Source organism: Amphiura filiformis, chromosome 4 (genome assembly GCF_039555335.1).
Source record: "Amphiura filiformis chromosome 4, Afil_fr2py, whole genome shotgun sequence".
Classification (NCBI taxonomy): domain Eukaryota; kingdom Metazoa; phylum Echinodermata; class Ophiuroidea; order Amphilepidida; family Amphiuridae; genus Amphiura; species Amphiura filiformis.
This window is the reverse complement of record NC_092631.1, coordinates 13,685,893-13,709,811: the sequence shown is the minus strand read 5'-3', so window position 1 is coordinate 13,709,811 and position 23,919 is coordinate 13,685,893. Positions and strand designations below refer to the sequence as shown.

Sequence of the window (23,919 nt, the reverse complement as noted above, 5' to 3'; positions counted from 1 at the left end):
AATGAAAATGTTTTAAAAATTTCATACTTCATACAGTAGATATAATTCCTTATGCAACAATGATAGCAAAACAAGAATTGATTAAATTCTTGTTTCCCCATCAGTATTCTTCAGGCTTCCCGTGCTCCCAAATGACACTGTTGATTCACCAGAAGGTGTCACAGAGTCCCCAGATTGCGGGGTTTGTATTTTTGGACTCTCTTTCATTCCGCTTCGCAGTGGTTTCTTCCGTCTCAAAGCCGACCTCACCGGTTCTTTCGCAGTTCTCTCAGTTCTTTCACTCTCGCCTTGTTTTGCATCTATTACAAATACATTGTCTTGCACACTTGCATCTGTTGGTATTAAAGCTTGTGAGCCTGGCTCATCTTTTGAGACACCAAATTCTTGATGTGAATGAGACATCGTTATTGATTCCTTACCACAGGCTGCATTTAACGACGACGGGTGAGAAGATGACGGTTTGAGTTGACTGGGCACCACCGGATCAGCCGGTGATGTCGCTGACGACGTGTCCGTAGACTCAGTTCTTTTGTGACCCGACCCTTGTCTTTGTGTATTGGGACTCCATGCTCCCCTTCTTCTATTGGCAAACCCTTGGGGGCGGTGTCCAGTTAGGACTCGTGTGAATCATCTCTGTCGTCACTCGACACTCTGTGGCATTTTGGCATGGCGTTCTCTCGGTACATCTCAATGAGCATGTCCAGTTTGCGGTCAATGAGAGTGACCCTTCTCTCTACCTTGACCACTCTTGACAAAAGGCTAACACTAGGGTCATATAGTTCTAGGTCACTGCCTCCACGACCCTTCCGTCTATCAGCACCTGGTTTCCCAAGAATTTGATCAAGTCTGAAAAAAAATCACCAAAACTTACAATTATTAGTAATTTGCTTAAAAATCATAAATGTGCATTCAAAGTGACAGGAATTTGAGAGAGTGTCAGTTGTAAGGAAAAGCCAGAAAGTCTTGTACGTATGTCTATATCATGCACACCCACACATCACTACTTGTTAAGATCAACAAGGACCTGCATGTTTTTCCTATCTAGGACCTTCCACACCAAAGCTCAGCTCCAAATTGTGGACCATCTTGACTTCTTTACAATCCAACAGAGACCACTTAACACCGGCAAATGAGATGTGATCAGTGGCGTGTCCAGGGGGGCTTTGGTTGCCAAAACCCTCCACACTTTGTTAAAAATCATGTAAAATCAGCCGTTTTTTGGTGATTTTGTCCATTAAGCCCCCCGCATAACTCCCCTGAGCCCCCTGCAGGAAAAGATCCTGGACACGCCGGTGGTGATCTTGTACATTGTTATGTTGTTTGCAATAATCTGATGGGGAAGGGAACTGTAGAGTTCTTGTTTACTGGGCGCCCACAGTTATCATACTATTTTCAGGTATACGGCTATGCATCTTCATTTGCAGGGTTTTACAATTACACCTCCCCCTCAATACTAATCAATCAATATCAGGGGCGGCACCACGTCCGGAGGGGGGCATGGACGAGATTCCCACAGTCATAACTCTAGGTTTAGGGTTAGGGTGCTAGTGAACTTTTCGGACTAGTAACTCTTCTATTGTTCTTCGGACTAGCGAACCTTTTAGGACTAGTGACCGACCCAAATTTTTATGGCTGGTGGAATTATTTATAATAAATCCACGATTATCACGATACACACGTACCCCGGGTCTACACCTCATCAAATGTTGATTGTTATAAAAAAATAAAAGTGCATTTTCGCCGTGATATTCCATCTCCGTTCGCTATGATAATTTTTCTCATTTCTGTATCAGTTTTGGTCCGAAACGTGGTCAAAAACAGGTGCAAAAACATGAGCAAAGTCTGTCAATCTTGAGCAATTTTCGTTTGTACTTTCACTTCCGCATTTCTTTTTTTAAATTAATGTGTTGTTGATGCTACAAAAACTAAAACACGCGCTACCACAAATAATACGAAAAAGGGGTTATCATTTGGATTTTGTCTTTAAAATTGCTTTTATTCATCGTAACAATAATACTAATAAAGGAAACCTAGATTATTTATGAGAAAATAAACTTAAAATATTAAAAATTGAATATTGTCAGGTTGTGATAAATAATTAAATAAACATTAACCGCACGTTAGCGGCACATGCTTGGTTGTAAACAAATCAATCGGGACTTCCCCAGGCCAGCGATCATTCGGAAAGCATGCAAAAAGTGCACGATTTCCTGACGTTGCATTTACAAATATTGCAGAATTTACTTCAATTCTCAGCAGGTGGGTCAAAATTTTGGGGCTTTTATTATCTTAAAAATATAAAAGAATAAAAATTTAAGCCTGTTATGTTGTAAAAAGGTTATTATTGGTGAATTTACATTGAAAAGTAGTGTGTTTGGCAAAATTCTCAAAATTCACGATGGACCCCCAAAAATTGTCATTAGGTGTTTTTGAAATGAAAAATTTGGCAAGAAAACAAGGAAAACAGCATCCAGTATTGACAAAGTTGAAATCCCATCAAATACATGTAGCTAATTTCTCTAAATTTCTCTGAATGGGCCTTTAAGGTTATGGTTAACAGGTCTGATCTCCCTTCATGATACATTACCTTTGCTGAAGACTTTTAATTCTAGCCAGCATATCCGCATGACCAGATGAATACTGCTCTATGACATCTTTCACATCATAAGGACGAAATGCCTCTTTAAACTTCCTCCGTGCCACAAAGAAGCGGATTTTACGTATGGCACGGATGGCATTTTTGTGGGCTTCTGTTAGCTTGGTAACACCACCTACGAAAGAATGAAATCAGGGTAATGGTAAGTTCAAGTTCAAGTCAAATATAGACTGGGAAATTCCAGTTGAAATTCATACACCATCTATGGAAGGCATGATCTTACCCTTCCACACAAGGAGTCATACACCCCTATGGAAGACATGACCTTAATCTTCCATACAGGGAGTCATACACCCCTATGGAAGACATGACCTTAATCTTCCATACAGGGAGTCATACACCCCTATGGAAGACATGACCTTAATCTTCCATACAGGAGTCATACACCCCTATGGAAGACATGACCTTAATCTTCCATACAAGGAGTCATACACCCCTATGGAAGACATGACCTTAATCTTCCATATAGGGAGTCATACACCCCTATGGAAGACATGACCTTAATCTTCCACACAAGGAGTCATACACCCCTATGGAAGACATGACCTTAATCTTCCATACAGGAGTCATACACCCCTATGGAAGACATGACCTTACCCTTCCACACAAGGAGTCATACACCCCTATGGAAGACATGACCTTAATCTTCCACACAAGGAGTCATACACCCCTATGGAAGACATGACCTTAATCTTCCATACAGGGAGTCATACACCCCTATGGAAGACATGACCTTACCCTTCCACACAAGGAGTCATACACCCCTATAGAAGACATGACCTTAATCTTCCATACAGGGAGTGTGAATTTCAAATGGGGTTAACCTGAATGGGTGACTCCATTTAAAATCTACACTCCTTGTATGGGAAATTAAGGTCATGTCTTCCACAGGGGAGTATTGATTTCAACTGGAATAGCCCATTTCAGGCCATCTTTTCTAGTCATAAAAAAAATTTGAAGACGCAAACAGACTTTTCACATTTTGTATCAAGTATTTAATTGAGTCTTCCATTTTCATACGACTGCGATCAAAATCCATTTTCAAAGTAATCTTCAAAAGTAAAGAGCTACAGAAAAGGGGTGTCTTTACACTTTTTTTAAGAACCTCTTACCAATATGGTACCAGCAATAGGCTAGCCCACACAGGATATTGCATTATGACACTGACTGAATCACATCAGGTCTCAAGCATCATTCACACCAACATCATTCACACCAACATGTAACACTTACTGTTCCTGTAGATTCTATCTATCTTATTCTCGTGGAATAAGACTCATTTATTACGATAAATCAGTATTAAAAAGTTTTGAAACTTGAAATGTATATAAATTGACTTCAATTTTGGACAGTTCGCATTGAGTGATATTCATTTCTATGGCGAGTGGAAACCCATCACTACAAATCTTAGTCTGGGTAAGTAAGAGCGATTGCTCACCTCATACGAAAAAGGCATGCCTTTATTAGCGTGTTCACAAAATGCAAAAATCATGGCTAAATGTAAATGTTGAGTGAACGTCATAGTGGTCTAGTTTGACAACTCATTACATGTACCTGTGAGCATCGTAGTTGCTTTGTAATGCATTCTTATGGAACAGTGGAATAACCCCCCCCCCTCCAACTTGAACTTTGACCCTCCCCTCCCAGTCAGAACAAATGTCACTGCAAATTCCACTATTTTACGCAAAAATTGCTAAACTGCCATGAAAAATCTTCCTCCTTGGAAAAAAATGTGTGGTGCAACCACAAGTTGTAATGGGCTATTGAAGTTGAAACCCATACACCCCCTATGGAAGACGTGACCTTAGTCTCCCACACAGAGGGTGTAGATTATAAAAGGAGTCCCCCATTCAGGTAAACCCATTTGAAATTCACGCTCCCTGTGTGAAAGATTAAGGCAATGTCTTCCACAAGAGACATATGGATTTCAACTTGAGTAGCCCAGTGTTTTCTATAGATGTGATAGTCTCTACTCACTGGAAGCTAAAACGGATAAGAAACACAACTTTTTTCAAATTTTTCAATTATAAAACACAAGATAACCTCTGACCTGAATGATGATGTCTGAAGCTTCTAGACTGTGACCTCACAGAATCTTGGTCTGAGAACGGCGGGACTGTTCCATCGCTCAAATGCAGACCAGATTTTTTTGTGTCATCGTGATCGTCTGAAAACTCGCCGTTCCTTTTCAAGCGTTCGCTGTTGCGATGTAGCATGGGGCTGTTTGCGGTGCGTTTAATTGATAGTCTTGAGATCAGGTTATTAGTCCTGAAACTGGAGAGAAGTAAAATAACAACAAGTTCAAATTGTAGGTTAGTTTATGTCCTTATTTTTTTTCCTGGCCAACAAACATTCAAAGCTGTTAGAGCTAGCCCACTATATGTCAAAGGTTCGCTATGTCCAAAAAAATAAGGTTCTCAATGTCGAATATGAATAAGGTACACTGTGTTGAATCTAACCTGAACCCTAACCTATCTATAATGCTAGTCCTAACCCTAAAGCTAGCCCTAACTCCAGCTAATCTTGTATCATATTCGAAATAGCGAACCTATCTGTTGACATAGTAAACCTTCAACATATAGCAAGCAGACACTGTCAAAATCACCCAATGTAGTAGGTACCACAACAAAGAAAGCCATGCATGCAACACCACAAGCAAATATTATCCCCACAGTGAGTGTATACCTACTACATCTGGATGGAGTGCATTTCCCAAAAGGAATAAGGGACAAACTCATATCCCTGATTTCCCTCATCAACTTCATGATGCATCATAAGTCTTTCAACCCATCCTAAGTCAAACCCACTGTAACTTCAATATAATAAATCATATGCCAGAGGATGGGTTTGGACGTCAGATGGGTTTAGGATTTATGATGAAGTTGAAAATGTTAATGAGACACACCCCTGAGCCAGCTGATATGCCCACTCTCAGTGCATATGAAGGTCCTTATGAGGTGGTTCTTCCAGGCAGTGATGTCAATGCTAGTGTTGCACCAATGTGCTGCCTTTGTGCTCATATTATGATTAGCGATAGGTGCTTACTTGCTTCCCCAAGCCAGTGATGTTAAGTTTCTATCATGCACATGTGATATAGTAGACTATGTCACAGTCCTAATTTGATTTATAACTTTTACAAATGTTATAGGTCTGCAGGTTTAATATACAGGGTGGACTGTTATTCACCATCAACATATCATGTGTTTGTCAGTGGCCTAACAAATGCAGTCCCGGATTGCAGTCCTATGTTCCAGACATATGTCTTGCTATCATGAAATTAGGACTTTGTACTTTAAAATGTGGGTTTGGGTATTTGCACTCTAAAAATGTTCAAATACCTTTTATCTTGGTAGGGGTCAATCAATTGGTGGCTGGCTCTTTCTCGAAAAGCTGAAGCATATTTATTATACTCAACCACACATCCAGGAAGGTGAGAATACGGAAGGGGGGGAGCAGAAGTTGTCAGGATTTAAAATTGTCAAAAGTGGGCTAATTTTGCCATAAAATATGGAGGCAGTGCCTCCTAAAACAACTCCTGGATCTGCTACTGATAGTTCTGATACTATTTACCATTTGTGAATACAGGGTGTATGGAATAACCCAAGTACCAAAGCTGGAGCTAATTGGCAAAAACCCCTAACACCACTGCCTTCAGTAAGCAGTAGCTTGGATCTTTGTGGTATCTTCTAAAGTTCCAAAATGTGCCGCATATGGAATCAATGGCAAATTCTGGAGGCTGGCTGGGACCAGAAAGATCCAGGTTATTGCAGTGCATAAGGGCCATTTCATGGTTTTAGGACAAAGGTGAGTAATGAGTAAATAACACAGTGTCCAGGCCTGTAGCCAGCCCTCATAAAATCTGCAAAAGGTCTGCTTTGTTTGTAAAAAATGAGCAAAATTGGACCACAATGTCAAAAAATTTGATAAATATACCCTAAATCATGATTTTTGTGTGAAATTTGTTAAAAAATAGGATCCAAAATCAACTGAAGAGGGGATAAATGTCTACTTTTCCAGAATGAAAATTTCACTTGAAAAGGTCTGCATTTGGAAAATCTGCACTCCCATGAAAAAAAAATGGCTACGGGCCTGACTGTGTCCTCTCTCTCTTTCCAACTGAAGCCAGTCATAAGAATTCCAATATCATGCCAAGGAAAATATATTGACTTAAATACTGCGACTTGCTTCATGTACAAGAGAGAGGACACACTTACATACATCTTTTTGGCCCACGGTGGACTGAAAGAGATACAGCTCAGTTCCAAAATGATTGGTCTGGTTACGCTGCTCAGAAAAGGTTCTTTGGATTCTATCACTATCATCTCAAAAATGATCATCTAGCAGTGCACAGTTCAATAATCCCAATAAGCTTGAGAGGTTATTGAACTTTGCCATTTGAGATGAGCTCATGACGCACAGTGTATCACCAGTCAGTAACATCAACTTCGTTAATTTGAATTAAAAAATTCATTGATACTGGCAATGGTGGCTGCCATTACTGCTTGAAGACAGGAAGTATGGAAAGCATGTAAGCATGAGCAGTTCAAGAACAAATTTTGCAATATTTTTTCCAAATTTGGGAAGGTAAAACAAGACTTTTCATCAGTGAATTTGCATTTTTGTTGGTAGATATTTTATAAATTATATGAAAAATTCACAAGCACTATTGTAAAAGAATTTTGCTAAAGTAAGTAGCTTTCGTGAAAATTTTCTGAAAATGTTCTATTCTTTTGTGTGTTTATATTCTATCACCTGTCAATTCCCGGTTTTCTTATGGCGGTACCCATGACCACCTGACAAATTTTGTAATTCATATTTATAAATTTGATGCTACTGACTGATCACCATTTAGGTTCCAAACTGACCAACAATGGCACCTGGAAAAGCAGCAAGCTCTCCCAGTTTGCATTTGAGCTCAGTTTTAATTAGTATGGTGTAAAATCTGAAACAAATCTGAAAGCTAAAAAATAATGGGATTCAGGGAGTGAATTATGTGGCAATTTTGAGGTTGTTTATACTTGCAATCTTGTGAATATTAAATGGTGGTTTCCATTCGTAATAATTATATGAACAATTCCACAAATGTGAATCATACCGATGTCTTGTCTTGGTTCAGTATATGTTACATTTTGTCATTTTTGCGATACACAAATGACAAAATTTTACTAAAATTTGATTAACTTGCTTAATGAAATCAGTTCAATGCCATATATTTGTAATTTACGGTTTATCCTTGTAAAACTGCACAGAATTAGCCTAGCGCAGAAATCATCTATTAAAGGATTGTACAGCTTTATACCGTAAGCTGCGTAATTCCTCAATGGAGTCTTTACACTAGTCTAACTCATGAATATCTTACACCAAGGGTACACCCAACATTGACCATAGATTTGCTTCAGATTTTGTGAAGAGTGGATTAAGATCAATTATTATTTACTACAAACTGCAACAAGTTAGCTTTTTATTAGAAACAAAGCACAAAATTAACTCAAAAAAACCCAAATTAAGCAAAATACTAAAAAATTATGCTAGCTAGCAGCGCAACAAGTATATTTAATAGGCGTGTGGAAAGTTGCAAGAGTATGCAATCACTTATCGGTGCAAGTGAAGGAAATAGAAAATTTTTACTGTAAATATTTGACATAACAAAAAGAAAGATGTGAAGAAAAATTTTTATTATGTGCAGAACTAATTTTTATGTTGTAATTTCAAAATCATGCTTTTCAAAAATGCTTGTAAGTTAAATAAAGAAAGCATTTCACATGAGAGTATTATAATGCAAAGGTGCAAGTAATACTGACAAATCTTCAAACAAATTAAAACTGTTAAAACAATTTAATAGTAACAATGTAACCATTTCAATTCTTACATTTATTAAAAAAATTGATCTAATGCTTATTATTTTTTTCATTATAAAACCATCCACCCAAGCTACCTTGCCACACCACCTGATTCTTATATAGAGCAGGATTACAAGCTAACCCGGTCTTGCAATCTTCTTCCCCCGGATAATCCCGGTGCCACCGGTCGCTGTTGCATCGTTCTAATCCGGGACCGTGGTCGGTACGCTTGATGGACAGTCTCGAAATCAGTTTACTACTTCTGAAACTACACAGGCCCAAAAAGTAAAGGTTGATTTGTTTTCTGGTGGCTTTACTTATATGCACTTCAAGTTTTTGGTTTCTTTCATTTCTTTTTAATGCTTTTTTTTTGCAATACCCATTTGCAATACCTTTTTAAAGTCGCACTGGACTATTCCGGTTGAATTCCATACACCCTCTATGGAAAACATGACCTTAATCTTTCACACAGAGTGTGTGAATTTCAAATGTGGTTACCAGAATGGGTGACTCTGTCCATTTGAAATCTACACTCCCTGTGTGGAAGATTAAGGTTATGTCTTACATAAGGGGTGTATGGATTTCAACTGGAATAGCCCATTTAAAGAGACACTCATAGATTTTCTGCACAAAATATGTTTGCCAATTACTTCAAAAAATGATCAAAATATTTCCAATCTGTAAAAACATAAGTTTTTTCTCTTAATTAGATTGCTTTTTTTACTTGCTATGTGCAAGATTTCGTAGCATATTTATGCTTGATACAAAAATCTGAAATTTGGTTCTGGTCTAGAAAATCAGTGACTGTCCCTTTAAGAAACAAAAGGAAACACAAAATGGAATAAACATTCCGAGTTTATCAAACTATTAAAACATATATATATAATATTATTAGACGTTAATAATGGTCGGGGAAAAAGTTAACTGAAAGCCAGCAAAAAACAAACTTTTATTTTTTGGGTCTAATACAGGAATTAAAAGTTATAATTGAGTTGTGACAGCCCAGTGAGTGTAATGGGTTCCAGTCAGTTTGTTGCAAGTTATAACACTTGCATCATCTCTTTTTAATAACCAAAAAGTGTTGTCATATATTACAATGCAAATAAGCACAGCACACAATGTGTGTGTGCCTATCATTTTTGACTTTCTATTTTTGTGACTGAAATCCATTAACTTCAACCAAATTGCATCTGCAGATTTGAATGGTTTCTAGTTCCACTGAACCATGGTTCAATCAGTAACATACACTATCACAAGGTGACATGTGGCATCTGTGTCACAAAGAGATCAGAGACAATTGCCCTGTGTGTAAAGCTGCCACCATTTGGGTCTGTCTGGTCTTTAAGCTTGAGTGCCACAAAGGCTTGCGCATGTGCGTTTTTAGTACAACTTGTTATGTACAAAACGCAAACAACAATACATTTTGAATAAAGTTTGCCAGACGAATAGCAAAATAAGAGGAATGCAATAATTTGGAGGTACACTATTTTGCGCTCTTTGAGCGACGAGCAAACATGGCGGATTGTGCATGTACTCTTTGCTTCATTAATACCTTGTGGCAAGTGGTATAATGAGTATGATCACTCAATGCAACATGATTGAACCATTGCCAGCTAAGTGCTAGAGATTTAAATATAATATATCACAGAATATTACTCATGACCCCCCTTATGGCATGCACATGACTATCACATGAATCCATTGCCGTAAACATGTAGGCATATCACATGTCAGTCACATGCACATATCATGAGTGTCGATCAAAATATTAAAAATATGCGAACAACCTGATAGAACAGATACAAACTCATGCTATAACGAACAAGGCAAGTTTCAATAGCACTTTTTTCTGTGTAATAAAAAATTACCAACTTTGAATTGAGTGTCAGTGATAATGAAATTTCAGTGATGATGAAATGTTCTTTAAAAATTTTGGATGCACGATTTCAGTCAATTTGAAGACATGCATTTGATTGATGATATACAAGCAGGTGCAAGTTGGTTGGTATCCCTTAATGTGCTGCCACTGAATGAAGGATATACAACATCAATGTTGGTTTGCTTTTACCCAAACCTTTGACCTCTTGCAATGTCTAAGACATGGCGGCAAAAACTATATAATTATATTCTCTAATAAATGCCCCCCCCCCCATTTTTCCCAAACAAAATGTTAAAAGAACACTGACATTTCCATGCTATGATCCACAGACGATTGGAAAATGTCAAAATTGACATCCCAAAACTGGAAGTGAATGGCAAGTCATTGCTCCTAAAAGTTCATAGTTTGTCATTTTCAGCTTTTAAAATTTTAAGCTTAACTATAATTGAAGACCGAATTAAAAAGACTAGTTTGTGTATGACGTTCTTTTTCCGTTTGACATTCTTGCTGGTGTACTGCAAGGAGACACCCTTGCCCCATACCTCTTTGTGGTGGTATTGGACTATGCATTGAGGGAAGCAGTTGAAGGCAAAGAAGAGCAGCTTGGATTCCAACTGGAGAAGAGAAGGAGTAGACGGATCGGACCTGAAGTGCTAACAGATTTAGACTTTGCAGACAACATAGCCCTATTGTCTGAGGAAATCCACCAAGCACAAGAGCTACTGCAAAGGGTTGAATCATCTGTTGGAAAAGTAGGCCTCAAAATGCACGCTTCAAAAACTAAGTTCATGTCTTTCAACCACACAATCAACAGATATTTATACAGACAAACAACGGCACCAAACTAGAAGAGGTGAGTGACTTCAAGTATCTGGGTGCATGGATGGCTAGTACGGAAAAAGATGTAAAACACGCAAAGCAGCTGCATGGAGAGCATGTAACAGCCTCAACAAAATCTGGAGGTCAACTCTCCCAAAGAAATTCAAGAGCCGCTTATTTTTGCTGCTACCGTCGAATCCGTTCTAACCTATGGATGTGAAGCGTGGACTATGTCTCCCAGACTATGTAAAGAACTTGATGGTTGCTACACAAGAATGCTTAGATCAGTATACAACATCAATTGGAAGCAGCACATCACGAACAAAGAGCTATATGGTGACCTACCGAAACTTTCGCAGAAGATCAGAGAGAGGAGGACACGTTTTGTTGGGCACGCATACAGAAGTAAAAATGAACCTGTAGCTAAGCTGATCCATTGGACACCAAAACATGGAAACAGAAAACCTGGTAGACCCCCTCTAACATACGTGGATGTATTGAAACAGGACACTGGACTGGATGTTATGGATTTGGGAACGGCCATGCAGGACAGAAGGGTTTGGCGTGCTGTTGTAGTTCGAGGACACCACTCATCTTAAGCAAGTAAGCAAGTGTATGACGTCCTGTCAACCAGACCAAAAATGTACTGCACAGGTCAGCAACCAATCACACCTCCCCTTTGCCAAGGCGTCACACGCATAAACTAGCCTTTTTAATTCGGTTTTCAATTATAACAATTTTTTGGGAAATTTTTCATTGAAAATTGACTCAAAAATACCCCCATTTTCAAAAATGCAATGCCCCTGGGGCGTTTATTAGAGAATATACAATATATTGACTTGTGATTGTTGTCTGCTTTCTCCATAAGAAGCAAACAAACGTTTCAAAGCATCAGAAAGGAAACACAAGAATACAAAATGTATTAGTAGTAGAATGATGTGTGTCATTGAAGTGACACATAGCTGTCTGGTCGTTTTTACTCTTTTTGTTTCTAGAAAATACATAATTCTGATCAAAAGATGTCTATGAATACACCAAGGGCTACCCAGACTGATTTGATACCATAATAGCTCTTAAAAGCAACATTAAAAAGAAACGTGAGGAACTTGAAACAAGTAAACTAGGTCAGACGAAAACATCATGATCCAGACACTTTAGGTCTCCGTTTTGCCATTAGTTTGTAACAATATATCAGAAAAAAGGTCTTTTGGTGGCAAAATAAAGACTTATGTGCGGGAATATGTGTATTTTTTATGACATTATGAGCCAAAAATGGAGTAAGGATACAAACAGCCATGTTTACGCACAACATACTCTACACAACCAGCCTCCTCCAAAATGGGTGACCTGCAGTGTTACTATACTTTATTTCACTACCTCCAGTCAGTGGCGCTAACTTCGAAGTTCAGCATGTTCTGTATTTGCTTTGGTGCTAATTGGTGGAAGTTGGTGCATGTACATACTTTTATGTGCACGATCAAAGTGGTGCATATGTACACACAAGAAATAACGCTAAACTAACGCAGCACATGCTAAACTTCAAAGTTAATGCCGCTGACTGGAGGTAGTGATATAGAGTATAAAAGTTTATTAATGACAAAATTGCCTATGATGGTCTTATTTTGGGGTCTAATACTCACCTCAGAAGAACACATGTTGGGTTATTTTGTTTAAACATACCAAATACCTTTGAAATAAAGAACACTTAGTGTGGCCATGTGGGAGAACTATGACTCTAACACAAAGTAATGTATATAGGGGTACTTCCAATCTCACTATGTAAGTAACCATCTGGTGACAAGTAGGTACTTTGGTTTTAAAATAAATGAATAACAAAGTGACTTCTCAATTTCTAAGTGGAGAGTTGGTAGGAGACATGCCTGTATGCAGGAATATTTTTTGGGAGGGGGGAATGCATGACTTCCAAATAGTGGACCTTTTTGAATGATAAATAAAAAAGGGGACCTTGGCACCCTTAAAAATTGCCCTTTTTAGGACTTTATAAACAACTTATCACCAAAAAAGTGAACCGTTTGTCAATTTTTTCCCACTTTTGGAACTTTTTATAAGAAGAATAGTCAAAAGTGGACCTTTGTGGATGGGGTGGTTATCTCATACAGGCCTGGTATGAGATACTTACATCATAGGCAATGAGTATTTAAGTGCACCATAAAATCTACCAGAGAAGTTCCATTTTTTAGGTGGTCACACATAAAGAAGGACACTGGCTGTGTAAGAGACTTGTCACACACCAAATCATATTCTAGATAATAAATGCTTGTCTAACGAATGTCTTTTCTATCTTAAAATTAACTGAAAATAAAAATTGACTGCTCAGTACCAGAAGTGGGTAAGTGCAATAGCTGCCATGTGCAGCTGCCATGTGTAGATGAGTGCAATATACTGTGTGTAAATTGCCAAATGTTCACAGGGCAACTATTGCAATTACCCATTTCTGGCACTAAGCAGTCACTGTGGTGACTATGGTAAACATTCAACACACACTAATTCTTGATATAACTATTAATATATATATATTGAATATATAAAAAAGACAACTTCATAAGGTAAATAAAAGATGGTCAAGTACTAGAACCACAAACTTACAGATTTTGAACACAAACCTGTTAGTCAACTTCCAATTGACATATTAAGTAAACGAGATCAATCGATACAACACTAATCTAAGGATTTAACGATGATTAATCTTATATAATCCCTATTGATGTTACCTTCCGGTTGTTGTTGGGCTATGTACAGGTTTGAGGTGAGGTTTCCACGTAGCAAGAGAACAAGAGTTTGGATCAGCTGCATAACATCGCCACAGACACTAAAATGGTCAAAAATGGAAATAAAAGTAATAATAACACAACAATATTAAAAGTGAGTGACTAGAGTTGCAGTCTGATATACAGATGAAGCCTATGGGCTATTCCAATTATAATTCATACACCCCAAATTTTGACATGACCTTAATCTTCCATAGGGAGTGTATGGATTTCAACTGGAATACCCATACAACAGTAGATGGCAATGAGCTTACATCATTATCTTCAGTAGATAGCAATGAGCTTACATCATTATCTTCAGTAGATAGCAATGAGCTTACATTGCTATCTCCAGTAGATAGAATGAGCTTACATTGCTATCTTCAGTAGATAGTAGCCATAGTATGCGTACTATCAGACTATAGATGAAGGCAGGGCTGTCACATCCCTGGATGAGGTGAGGTCATGTGATGTTATGACCAAACAGTCCGTTGTTTCTCATACTAAATGTACTCTCAGCTTGAAGACCGTTCAGCTCGTGACAACCCATGCGCATCAACATTCAGGAAATCTAGCATCATTCATATACCAGCTATATACTGCCATCTTGTGGCCATAATTTGCTTCCTGCTGATGTTTTAAAAAAGCAATCAAACAAGTATGCAGTGTGCAAGTAGGCAGTGGTTAGACTAATTCCAATCAGCCGTCTACACTTCGCATGTACTGTGTATGCTTCGTAGTGACGACTGATTATCTTACAGCCAATATCATGACGGACTTCTGAAAACTATTCAATGCGACTTTGCTTAGCGTAAGCCATAGCGCGACTGACTAGCGGCGCCGTGTGTGCAGCGTCGTTGTACCGCGCCGCTGTGACAAGATCGCGCTCTGAACTTCTAAAAACAACAAACTCGGTCAAAAGGTCAATTTGGACACAACTGCGCATGCTCTATGCCACAGGAATCCTGTTGCAAAATCCGTCACTTTTTTTCCACGTAGTTTTCTCAGTCGTCAATCCAGACGGTTGACGACTGAGGGCAGCAGTCTAGGCAGTGGTATACCTTAGGAAAATTCCAAGGAGGGGGTCAAATTGCAAAGTTGTTCCCTGTTAGGCTCTCCTAGAATGACTATATAACTGGACATGTGTGTAAAGCGCACAAATAATTGCAACTTTAATGCTAAAATGACTTGCAATAATGTTAATTTGAGTTCGATACAGACCTAAAAAAATTGCAAATTTGAACAATTATTGTCCAGGTGTTTTACCATTATTTGAAACAGGGCTGCACCTTTGTGGACACTAGCCAGCTTCCTGCTTAGCTCTATAGTAAAGAAACTCTGCACTATTCATACGCAATCTATGCTGCAGAGGTGGCAGGCAGATCAGGAGGTGGTATACCCCGAAATCCATCTCAGCCTTGGGCCACGATGTTGACACTATATGTCTCTTCTCAACTCGGCATGCAGGTATATTGGCACCTTTGCTCACATTAACGTGATCGGTGTTAGGAAATTGCAATCTGAGGGAACGCACTGATCAACTCACATAAATCTATTGCTCACCAAATGGGAGGGTCTTTTTTTGTTGGAACTTTTATCAGCCTTACTGCAAATTTACCCTTCATTATAGTATTCAGCAAATTCCTTCAGCAGTATCCGACTGTTCTTCCTGATTATCAAAGAATTAGGTTTAGCGTTGCTATGCGACTTGATCAGCCAATGAGGTGCCAATCAGAACCCCACTTCTGTCTCTATGCAATAAACAGCACCAAATTGGCAGACCGCTGAAGAACCTTGCCGTAAATGATACAGCCTTTTATTGATGCTCATGTGTTGTACTTTTCTTTTTTCTTTCATTTTTTGTGCTCAAATACAACACTAATATAACAAACAGAGCAACCAATGAAAAAAAGTACTCCAGGTGTGGATCCTATTCATTCCTTACCTGTATAAGCATAGCTGCAGGATGTCTCCTCCTCGCAAAATGCTTTTGTCTTTGTTGTTGTTGCACTTGCAAGGCAAAGCCAGAACCAAGAATACCCTGCAAAACAAATAGAAATCAAACCCATGGACGTATAAACCATTCAATTCTAATGTTTTCATTCAAACACAATGAAACTCGATAATGTTTATGTCTGGTCTGAGGTGACGGTATCACAGGATGGTGCATGCTTTTTCCCATAATGCTTCACCGATGCACTTTACACACCACTGAAAGGGTTTCCTTTGGAATTTTAGGGTGGAAAATTATTTTCGGTAGGTAGGTGTCACCCAGATTTTAAAAAATGTAGGCTTTATGCTGGATTTTGAGGACATAAAATGGGGTCTCTGGAACTGAAAATGCAACCTTTGTTCAGTGCCGTTTATTGTGAAAATAATCAAATATCTCTCATAAGTAAGTTGCCAGAGCTCAAAGTATTTTTGTTTTTTCTAAGAATGAGACATATCTGGTTCTGGTTCTGTACTTCTCAACGCTTCCTACGAAACCAGGCGAGAAGGGTATTGGTCACTCATGCAGTGCATTATGGGAAAGGTTTAAATCATCCTGTGTGTCAATCACCTGAGTTTTCAATAGGTCACATTATACTACAAAAACATGGGACAAATGAAATATCATGTATGCATAAATCACACACACTGTTGTTATGTTTTATATGAAATCTTATGCTCAAAAGTACTTCTTCTTCTTGTTGTGTATGTACAACATACACCAAAGTCACCGGCGTGTCCAGGATCTTTTCCTCATGGGGGCTAAGCCCTTTTTCAGATTTATGGGGCTTTATGGCTAAAATCGCCAAAAAACGGCTGATTTTACATGATTTTTAACAAAGTGCGGGGGGCTTCAGCACCCAAAGCTCCCCCCCTGGACACGCTACTGAAAGTGCAGTTGTTCTGGGTTGCCGAATTGGAATATACACACATAAATATATTTGCGCATTGTTATTTTTGTGGTAGCTACTTGGAATGCAAAAAGCATGAAAGTAAATGCAATGTGAAAATTTCCTCTTTTACAGTACTTTATTTCCAGATACAGCCCTTTTGCATGGGGAGGCAGGCAGGCTTAGACAGAGAACCAGTCACTTAGTATGGAGTAACACATCAATTAGATTTCTTATCAACCATATTACATCCTTAATCTAGAAAGATGATGCTCAATCAGCGCCAGATGATGAGCTATCCATGCTGTATAGGCCCCTATCTATATCACAGTTTTGAATGAGATGCTAGTAAAAGTGAAACTCGGTCCGGATTGATTTCATGTTCACTATCATACTAAATTCCGCTTTCATTTTTAATAAAAAAATAATTAATGGGTAGTATGTGCTCCAAAAATTCATTGAGCTTTCCTTTTGAAATCCATACTCCCCTATGGAAGACATGACCTTCTCCCACATAGGGGATGTAGGTTTCAAATGGAGTCATCCATTCACTCCCTGTGTGGGAGATTAAGGTCATGTCTTCCATTGGGGTATATGAATTTCAACTGGAATAGCCCAATATTTCAATGGTGGTCAGACAAAATTAATGTCGATTGGATCCCTATAAATATAGTGCATATTTTAGTTGCATTTCTTCCATTTTTGATAATAGTGAAACACTCATCTTATAAATTCTTATGCAGTTTTTTAGCGAAAGTATTGTTTGCAATGTCTAAATGAATCATGTTGAAAAGTCACAATTTAATCTGTTCAAACATCTGATTGCTTGAATGATCGCTGTCTTGTTTTGATTGAAAATATTCATGTACAGTCATTTGCTGTCTACTTAAGATAGCAGATGATTTGCTTATTATTTTGAGCTGCCTAGATTGCTATCTTCAGTAGATAGCAATGAGCTTACATTGCTATCTTCAGTAGATAGCAATGAGCTTACAGTGCTCTCTTCAGTAGATAGCAATGAGCTTACATTGCTATCTTCAGTAGATAGCAATGAGCTTACAGTGCTCTCTTCAGTAGATAGCAATGAGCTTACATTGCTATCTTCAGTAGAGCTTACAGTGCTCTCTTCAGTAGATAGCAATGAGCTTACAGTGCTCTCTTCAGTATAGCAATGAGCTTACATTTCCATCTTCAGTAGAGTAGATAACAATAAGCTTAAATTGCTATTTTCAATAGATAGCAATGAGCTTACTTCACTATCTTCAGTAGATAGAATGAGCTTACATTGCTATCTTCAGTAAACTTACATTGTTATTTTCAGTTAATAGCAATAAGTTTACATTACTATCTTTAGTAGATAGCAATGAGCTATACTTTGATATCTTCAGTGTACAGCAATGAGTTTACACTGTGATCTTCAGTAGATAGCAATGAGTTTACATTGCTATTTTCAGTAGCTAGCAGTGAACTTAGTAAATAACAATGAGTGTACATTGCTATCTTCAGTAGATAGCAATGGGTTTGTATCTTGAGCATCTTGACAGCAATGAGCTTAAATGAGCTTTATTGTTTGGTGCTAAGCTGGTGCTAAGCTGAAGGTTTATATATCTTGAACTCGGTGTATTTATGTACAAGAATTCCATACATGAGCTACCTAATTCATTTAATGAGTATTTTACAAAACGTTCTGACATCCATGACTACCAGACAAGACGAAATAATGATCTCCAGTTAGAAAAGAGTTTTTTCCGACCATTCCATTCGAACGAGTGGGCCCATGCTTTGGAACTCTCTAGATAAAAAAATTAAAAACTCAAAGTCCATAAAACATTTCCGCAAACAGCTTAAACAAAATCTTATCTCTAAGTACAATTAGGCCATTCTCGAGCACTGTAATTTGTCATGTCTGTTAGTCATTTTTATTTATATTTGTTGATTTCATAATCTTTGTTTTGTTTTTTCGTCAGGGAAAGGCAATTCTCAGGCCTTATTGGCCTTCCTGCCTTTTCCGCCATATTGTGTTTCTTTTGTACTTTATTGTAATTGATATATTTTTGATGTAGTTGTATATTTTTATATAAGGAAATAAACGAATGAATGAATGAATAAATGAATGAATGAATGAATGAATGAATGATTGGTATGATTATTATAGCAATAAAGGACAGTGGAACAAAATCAAAATCACAGAGAGTTTATCACAAGAAGCACACAAGTTGCATGAGTCCATACATGATAATGATATTCTGCTTTGTATAGTTTGTGCTTCACCTCCATGAGTGACATGCAAACATGGTGGTATGTGCCTTCTCCAGTTTGTGCCTTCTCCACCTGAGCACTACCTGCCAATCTAACATTGCCTGTGATTGGTCAATTATATGATATCTTCATTTTAATCACTAATCAAAATGGAGCTTGGCAAATAATTCACCCCAGTTTTTTTGTGTAGTGAAATTATTCTAACAATGTTGCCGATTGGTCCAATTGATAATGAAAACTTCTTTTTGACCAATTGGCAGGTAGTTCTCATGGGGTAATGTGAATTGCCTCATCATACTTACAGCAGGAAGAGCGAAGAATGAAATACCCAGGAAAGCGAGTACTGCAGCAGCTAGCTTGCCCTGCCAGCTTGCTGGGGTTTTGTCTCCATAGCCTACAGTCATTAATGTTACCTGAACACAAATGTATACAAAATAATATTATTAGTTTGCAGTCAAGTTAATTTCATTCAAACCAACTAACACATGAGATTAATGATGCTAAATCGTAATTCTTAATATATTAATATACAGGGGAAAGAAGAATCACACAACGCACCCCAGTACAATTTAACATGAAATTAATACAGAAACAGAACATGCATAGGCAGATAAACAAGAGAAAAAGCTCCTGACATACCTGCCTGTGCGGGACTTGAACCCCAGACCTTTCAATTATATACTTAAACTTCCAATTTAAGACAATTTGAATCTGCTGTAAGTCTATTGATATGCTGTATAGGAGGTACATTCACACTGATATTACTCAGGGCATTGGTGCCAGGGGCGGATTTAGGGGCGCGTGCCCCCTCTATTTTTTGACTAGCAAAGGGCGCCGGTAACTTAAAAATACAAAAATTGAAAGAAATAAAAAAAAAGGAACAAATTCGGCCATGAACAGCAAACAATGGGCCAAAACCGTTGAGTTTTCGAGGGGGTAACCCCCTTTAACACATTTTTTTCGTCGTCGACCAAAAGGCGCCCCCTTTATCAAAAATTCCTGGATCCGACCCTGGGTGCTCAGTTATGGCAAATTTCTTTTCTTCAAATGGGTGTAGTATTTGAATTGATGTTCTGCATGCTTTTTGGTACAGTAATTGTTAGACATTCACATCACTTTGATGAGGAGTACAGGTCTTTTTTGTACAGGTATTTGTTTAAATGCTTGTATTAGGCCCAGGATTAGGTCTTCCAGATGGATATAAAGCATGGAAATAAATGGAAACAAAATTTTACATGGTGCATAATTTTTCTATTTTAAAATCAATTCATACACTCATAGAACCCGCACAGCCAATCGCTGTTAGAAAAATATGTGGAGTGCAAAAATATTGTATAATTACTACGGCGTACTACGTGCTGTGTCTTGCAGGATTAATACTTTTTCTTGAATGTTGATGAGTCCAATCCACTCCCTCTGCAAGACTCATGCATTGGACACATCAACATCTCAGCACATTATGCATTATTGAGTCCAGTTTCTCCCACAACAAGTGATACGCATTTATTAACCTATAAATAACACATAGCTTTTCATCTGGGCTTTTCAGGGAAACATTATTGACACCAACCTCTTTTTCCCTACCGTGCTACAAGTCTTTTGTATAGACGTTAAAAATACTGGGTCATAACAAGGGCTGGCAGGGGAAAGATCACCTCAGGAAAATATTTTTGAGTGAAATCGGGTACTGAAAAAAAAAAAAAAAAAAAAATAAGAATGTGTTTCACAGCAACTGGGACAAATCTCAATGACCACTTTTTTGCCCTTTAGGAATGCCTGTCCTAGTTATACACCTGTCAAAATGCAGTGTTGCCAACATTTTTCATTGCCGAGGCATGGTAAATTGGCTCACCAGGGTGCAGCAAATGACTCTCAAGTAGCCCAATTGTTAAGATTAAAAACAGTGCCCAATACTGAACATTTGGGTGGCTTTACCCAAATCTAGGACGCAAATCACCCAATTGGGAGGAAACGCACTTGACTTAAAAACTTTTAATGGTATGTTACTGACCAATCAATGCATGGTCAAAAAACCCATTGTTATTGCAATTTGAAACTTCAGAGGCTCAAAACCTTTATAATTCGACTGAAATGAATATTAAATATCAGATTATGTTGTTCAAGTCCAAAGATTTACTCACGTTTTGGACTTGAACAACATAATCTGATATTTAATCTGATACTTGAACAACATAATCTGATGTTTAATTTAATTATATCAGTCCTGATGAACTTATTCAAAGAGTGAAATGAAGTATGTTTTATTACAGTCACAGCCCGGCACTTGCAAAGTCACTGCATATCAAGACATTAACAGCTTGTATGGTTACATTAAATCTAAGCAGTGGCAGCACCAGGAAATTTTTTCCACGGGCATTGAGGGGCAAAGTGAATTTCAGGGGCGGCAAAATCAGGGGGGGCATCAGGGAGGACAGAGTTCTGACTGGGAGGGCATTTGCCCCCTCATGCCCCCCATGGCACCGCCACTGAATCTAAGTAAGTAGCAGAATGGTTTTTTTAGTAGTGGTAAGTGATCACCAAGTAGCCCAACTGTGCGTCTAATTTGTGGTGTTGGCATCACTGTCAACAAAATGTAATTGCACTATAAAGCTAAAATTATACAGGGAACGCACTTTGCAGTTGATATCACATCAGTCAATTAATACAGTCAGAAAGGACAAGTCTCTAAACCTTATTCAAACATCATCAATTTACAAGGAGATGTGGAGTGTCTTCTTTCATTAGAAGAATATCAATTTGTCAACAAAAAAATAATAAAATCACTGAAACCAAAATCAGAGATCTGAGATTAATAGCACAATGTATCTTCTGCATGAAGGCTCAACATTTTCTGTTGAGTTACCTGTGTGAACAGAGAATGATGCAATCACACAAAATGAAACTTTGGTTGCTTGAAACGACTTGATTATTGAAGGTCAAGCTCTTGAACATTTATACAAATATGTAAAATAAAAACCTTGAAATTATCCATATACATAATATATGCTGTGGTGCTCTGCTATATTGGAATCAGAGCCAAAATAGTGTACCACCATCATTTATTGGCAAAGGCCCAAAACCAAACAATAATTTGCATCTTTCAAGCTTGAACATTAAACAGGTGTGTGCATGTAGTGCTTACAGTGTGCTTTATTGCTACACCCAAAATGCAGGCAAAGTTTGGACAAAGGGAATAGTTCAGAGTTACACTATTTTGGGCCCCATGAGCGACACACAAATATGGTAGAGTACAGACTCTCTTAAACCTGTTTGCTTTGTAGCATCTAGTTTGAATGCTTACCAAGCCATACCACATAGCATCTGGTAATGTGCCATAGTCCTCTGGGTTGCCTTCATTTTCTAATGTATACACCAGGAATGATACAGAAATAAGAGCTAAAAAACCAATGTACCATGTAGTAAGTAACTCCTGTGATAAATATGGGGAAGAAATAAGACATATAGAATTAGTTATATAGGCAACAATTGGGCTTGGTTTCTTTGAAACAATAGAAAAAGGTTAAACTGGCAGTTCCGACAAGGTGCCGGCAGTCAACAGGTGGTTGGGTTTTAAAAGCATCCCTTAATACAGTTTGGCATTTGATTTATTTACTGGTTCCATGTTTCACACTGCCAATCACTCCCAAGGAAAAGTATCAAATCCGTACATTGCTATTGGTTTGTTAGAGACAGCATGTCTCCCATCAGTGACATTACACTACAGACTACATCACCAATTTGTCTCCCATCAGTGACATTACACGACAGACTACATCACCAATTTGAAGTGCCACATCTTTTCTCTTTTCTTTGGTGGTATGTATTATATAATTAAACAAGTATTATTTTTCAGGTGATTAACTTTGGAATTAAAAGTGCTCAAACCCTTTACAGGTGAGCGTAAAAACAAATTCAAAGTATAGACCTCTGGAAAAGGCAACCGTTACTACTAGTTTCACAGCATACCCTCACTTACGATCATTGGGTATACCGATCATCAGATCATTTTAAGGGACTAGTGAACTACACAAAGACTTTCAATCGGATAAAATGACACTGGGAAACATGACTATATGATTCTTTAAAAAGTGGTAGTATAGACCATTTGACATCATTGTTTATCAACAAAGGCGAGGACTGGTCTATCAATATGCTTGAATGAACCGCTACACTGTTCAATGGATTTCTTGTACTATATTAAATGTGGGTGGCGATTTAAAAATGCATGTGCCCTGAGCAAACTATGATGTGTATGCACACTGCAGGGCAAAGAACAATGGAATTGCCAAAATTAGCAGGCATACTGCCGGACAATGACATCACATGTGAAGTGGTCTATAGTATGAAAGACTTGTACCTGTCTATGAGCCCATACAACTGAGCCCAGTAATTTCCATGTGTTACCTCTTCTGTCTAATCTCACCATGCGAAGAATTTGTAGAAAGCGTAGGCCTCTGAATGCGGCATGTAAAAACATGGCTTTGTCGCTGCCGACAATAATGATTAAACTAGATGCTATTACTACAACTATATCTGTTGGGAGGAAACAAGAGAAACAAGGATGAGTTGATGTGTGTAGATGTATGGTTCTAAAATCTATCAAATGGACCCATTTACAAACCACAGAAAACCATTATGTTGAAGGTCTTAGGTCCCAGTGAGCTGGGGTCCAGGAGCAGCACACTGTAGAGCCCGAGGGGGGGGGGGGGTCAAGGCACCAAAAGTTTTGGGATTTTAATTAACATTTTTGATTATTACCATGCATTTTGTGAATGACTTTTAACATTTCCTTGGTCAACAACAAAAAAGGAAGAAACAA

At 38.1% G+C, this 23,919-nt stretch overlaps 1 protein-coding gene across 1 annotated transcript in view; it reads right to left on the bottom strand.

Moving 5' to 3' along the window:
• Window positions 1–70: 70 nt before the first annotated feature.
• Window positions 71–23,919, bottom strand: part of LOC140150564 (potassium voltage-gated channel subfamily KQT member 1-like) — a 299,462-nt gene continuing 275,613 nt past the window's right edge. The window contains 10 exon segments of the mRNA XM_072172598.1: window positions 71–585; window positions 588–846; window positions 2,588–2,771; window positions 4,707–4,930; window positions 8,639–8,764; window positions 13,927–14,024; window positions 15,908–16,003; window positions 19,403–19,513; window positions 22,402–22,530; window positions 23,458–23,633. Of these exon segments, the coding sequence (XP_072028699.1) occupies window positions 82–585; window positions 588–846; window positions 2,588–2,771; window positions 4,707–4,930; window positions 8,639–8,764; window positions 13,927–14,024; window positions 15,908–16,003; window positions 19,403–19,513; window positions 22,402–22,530; window positions 23,458–23,633 (1,907 nt within the window). The 3' untranslated portion in view covers window positions 71–81.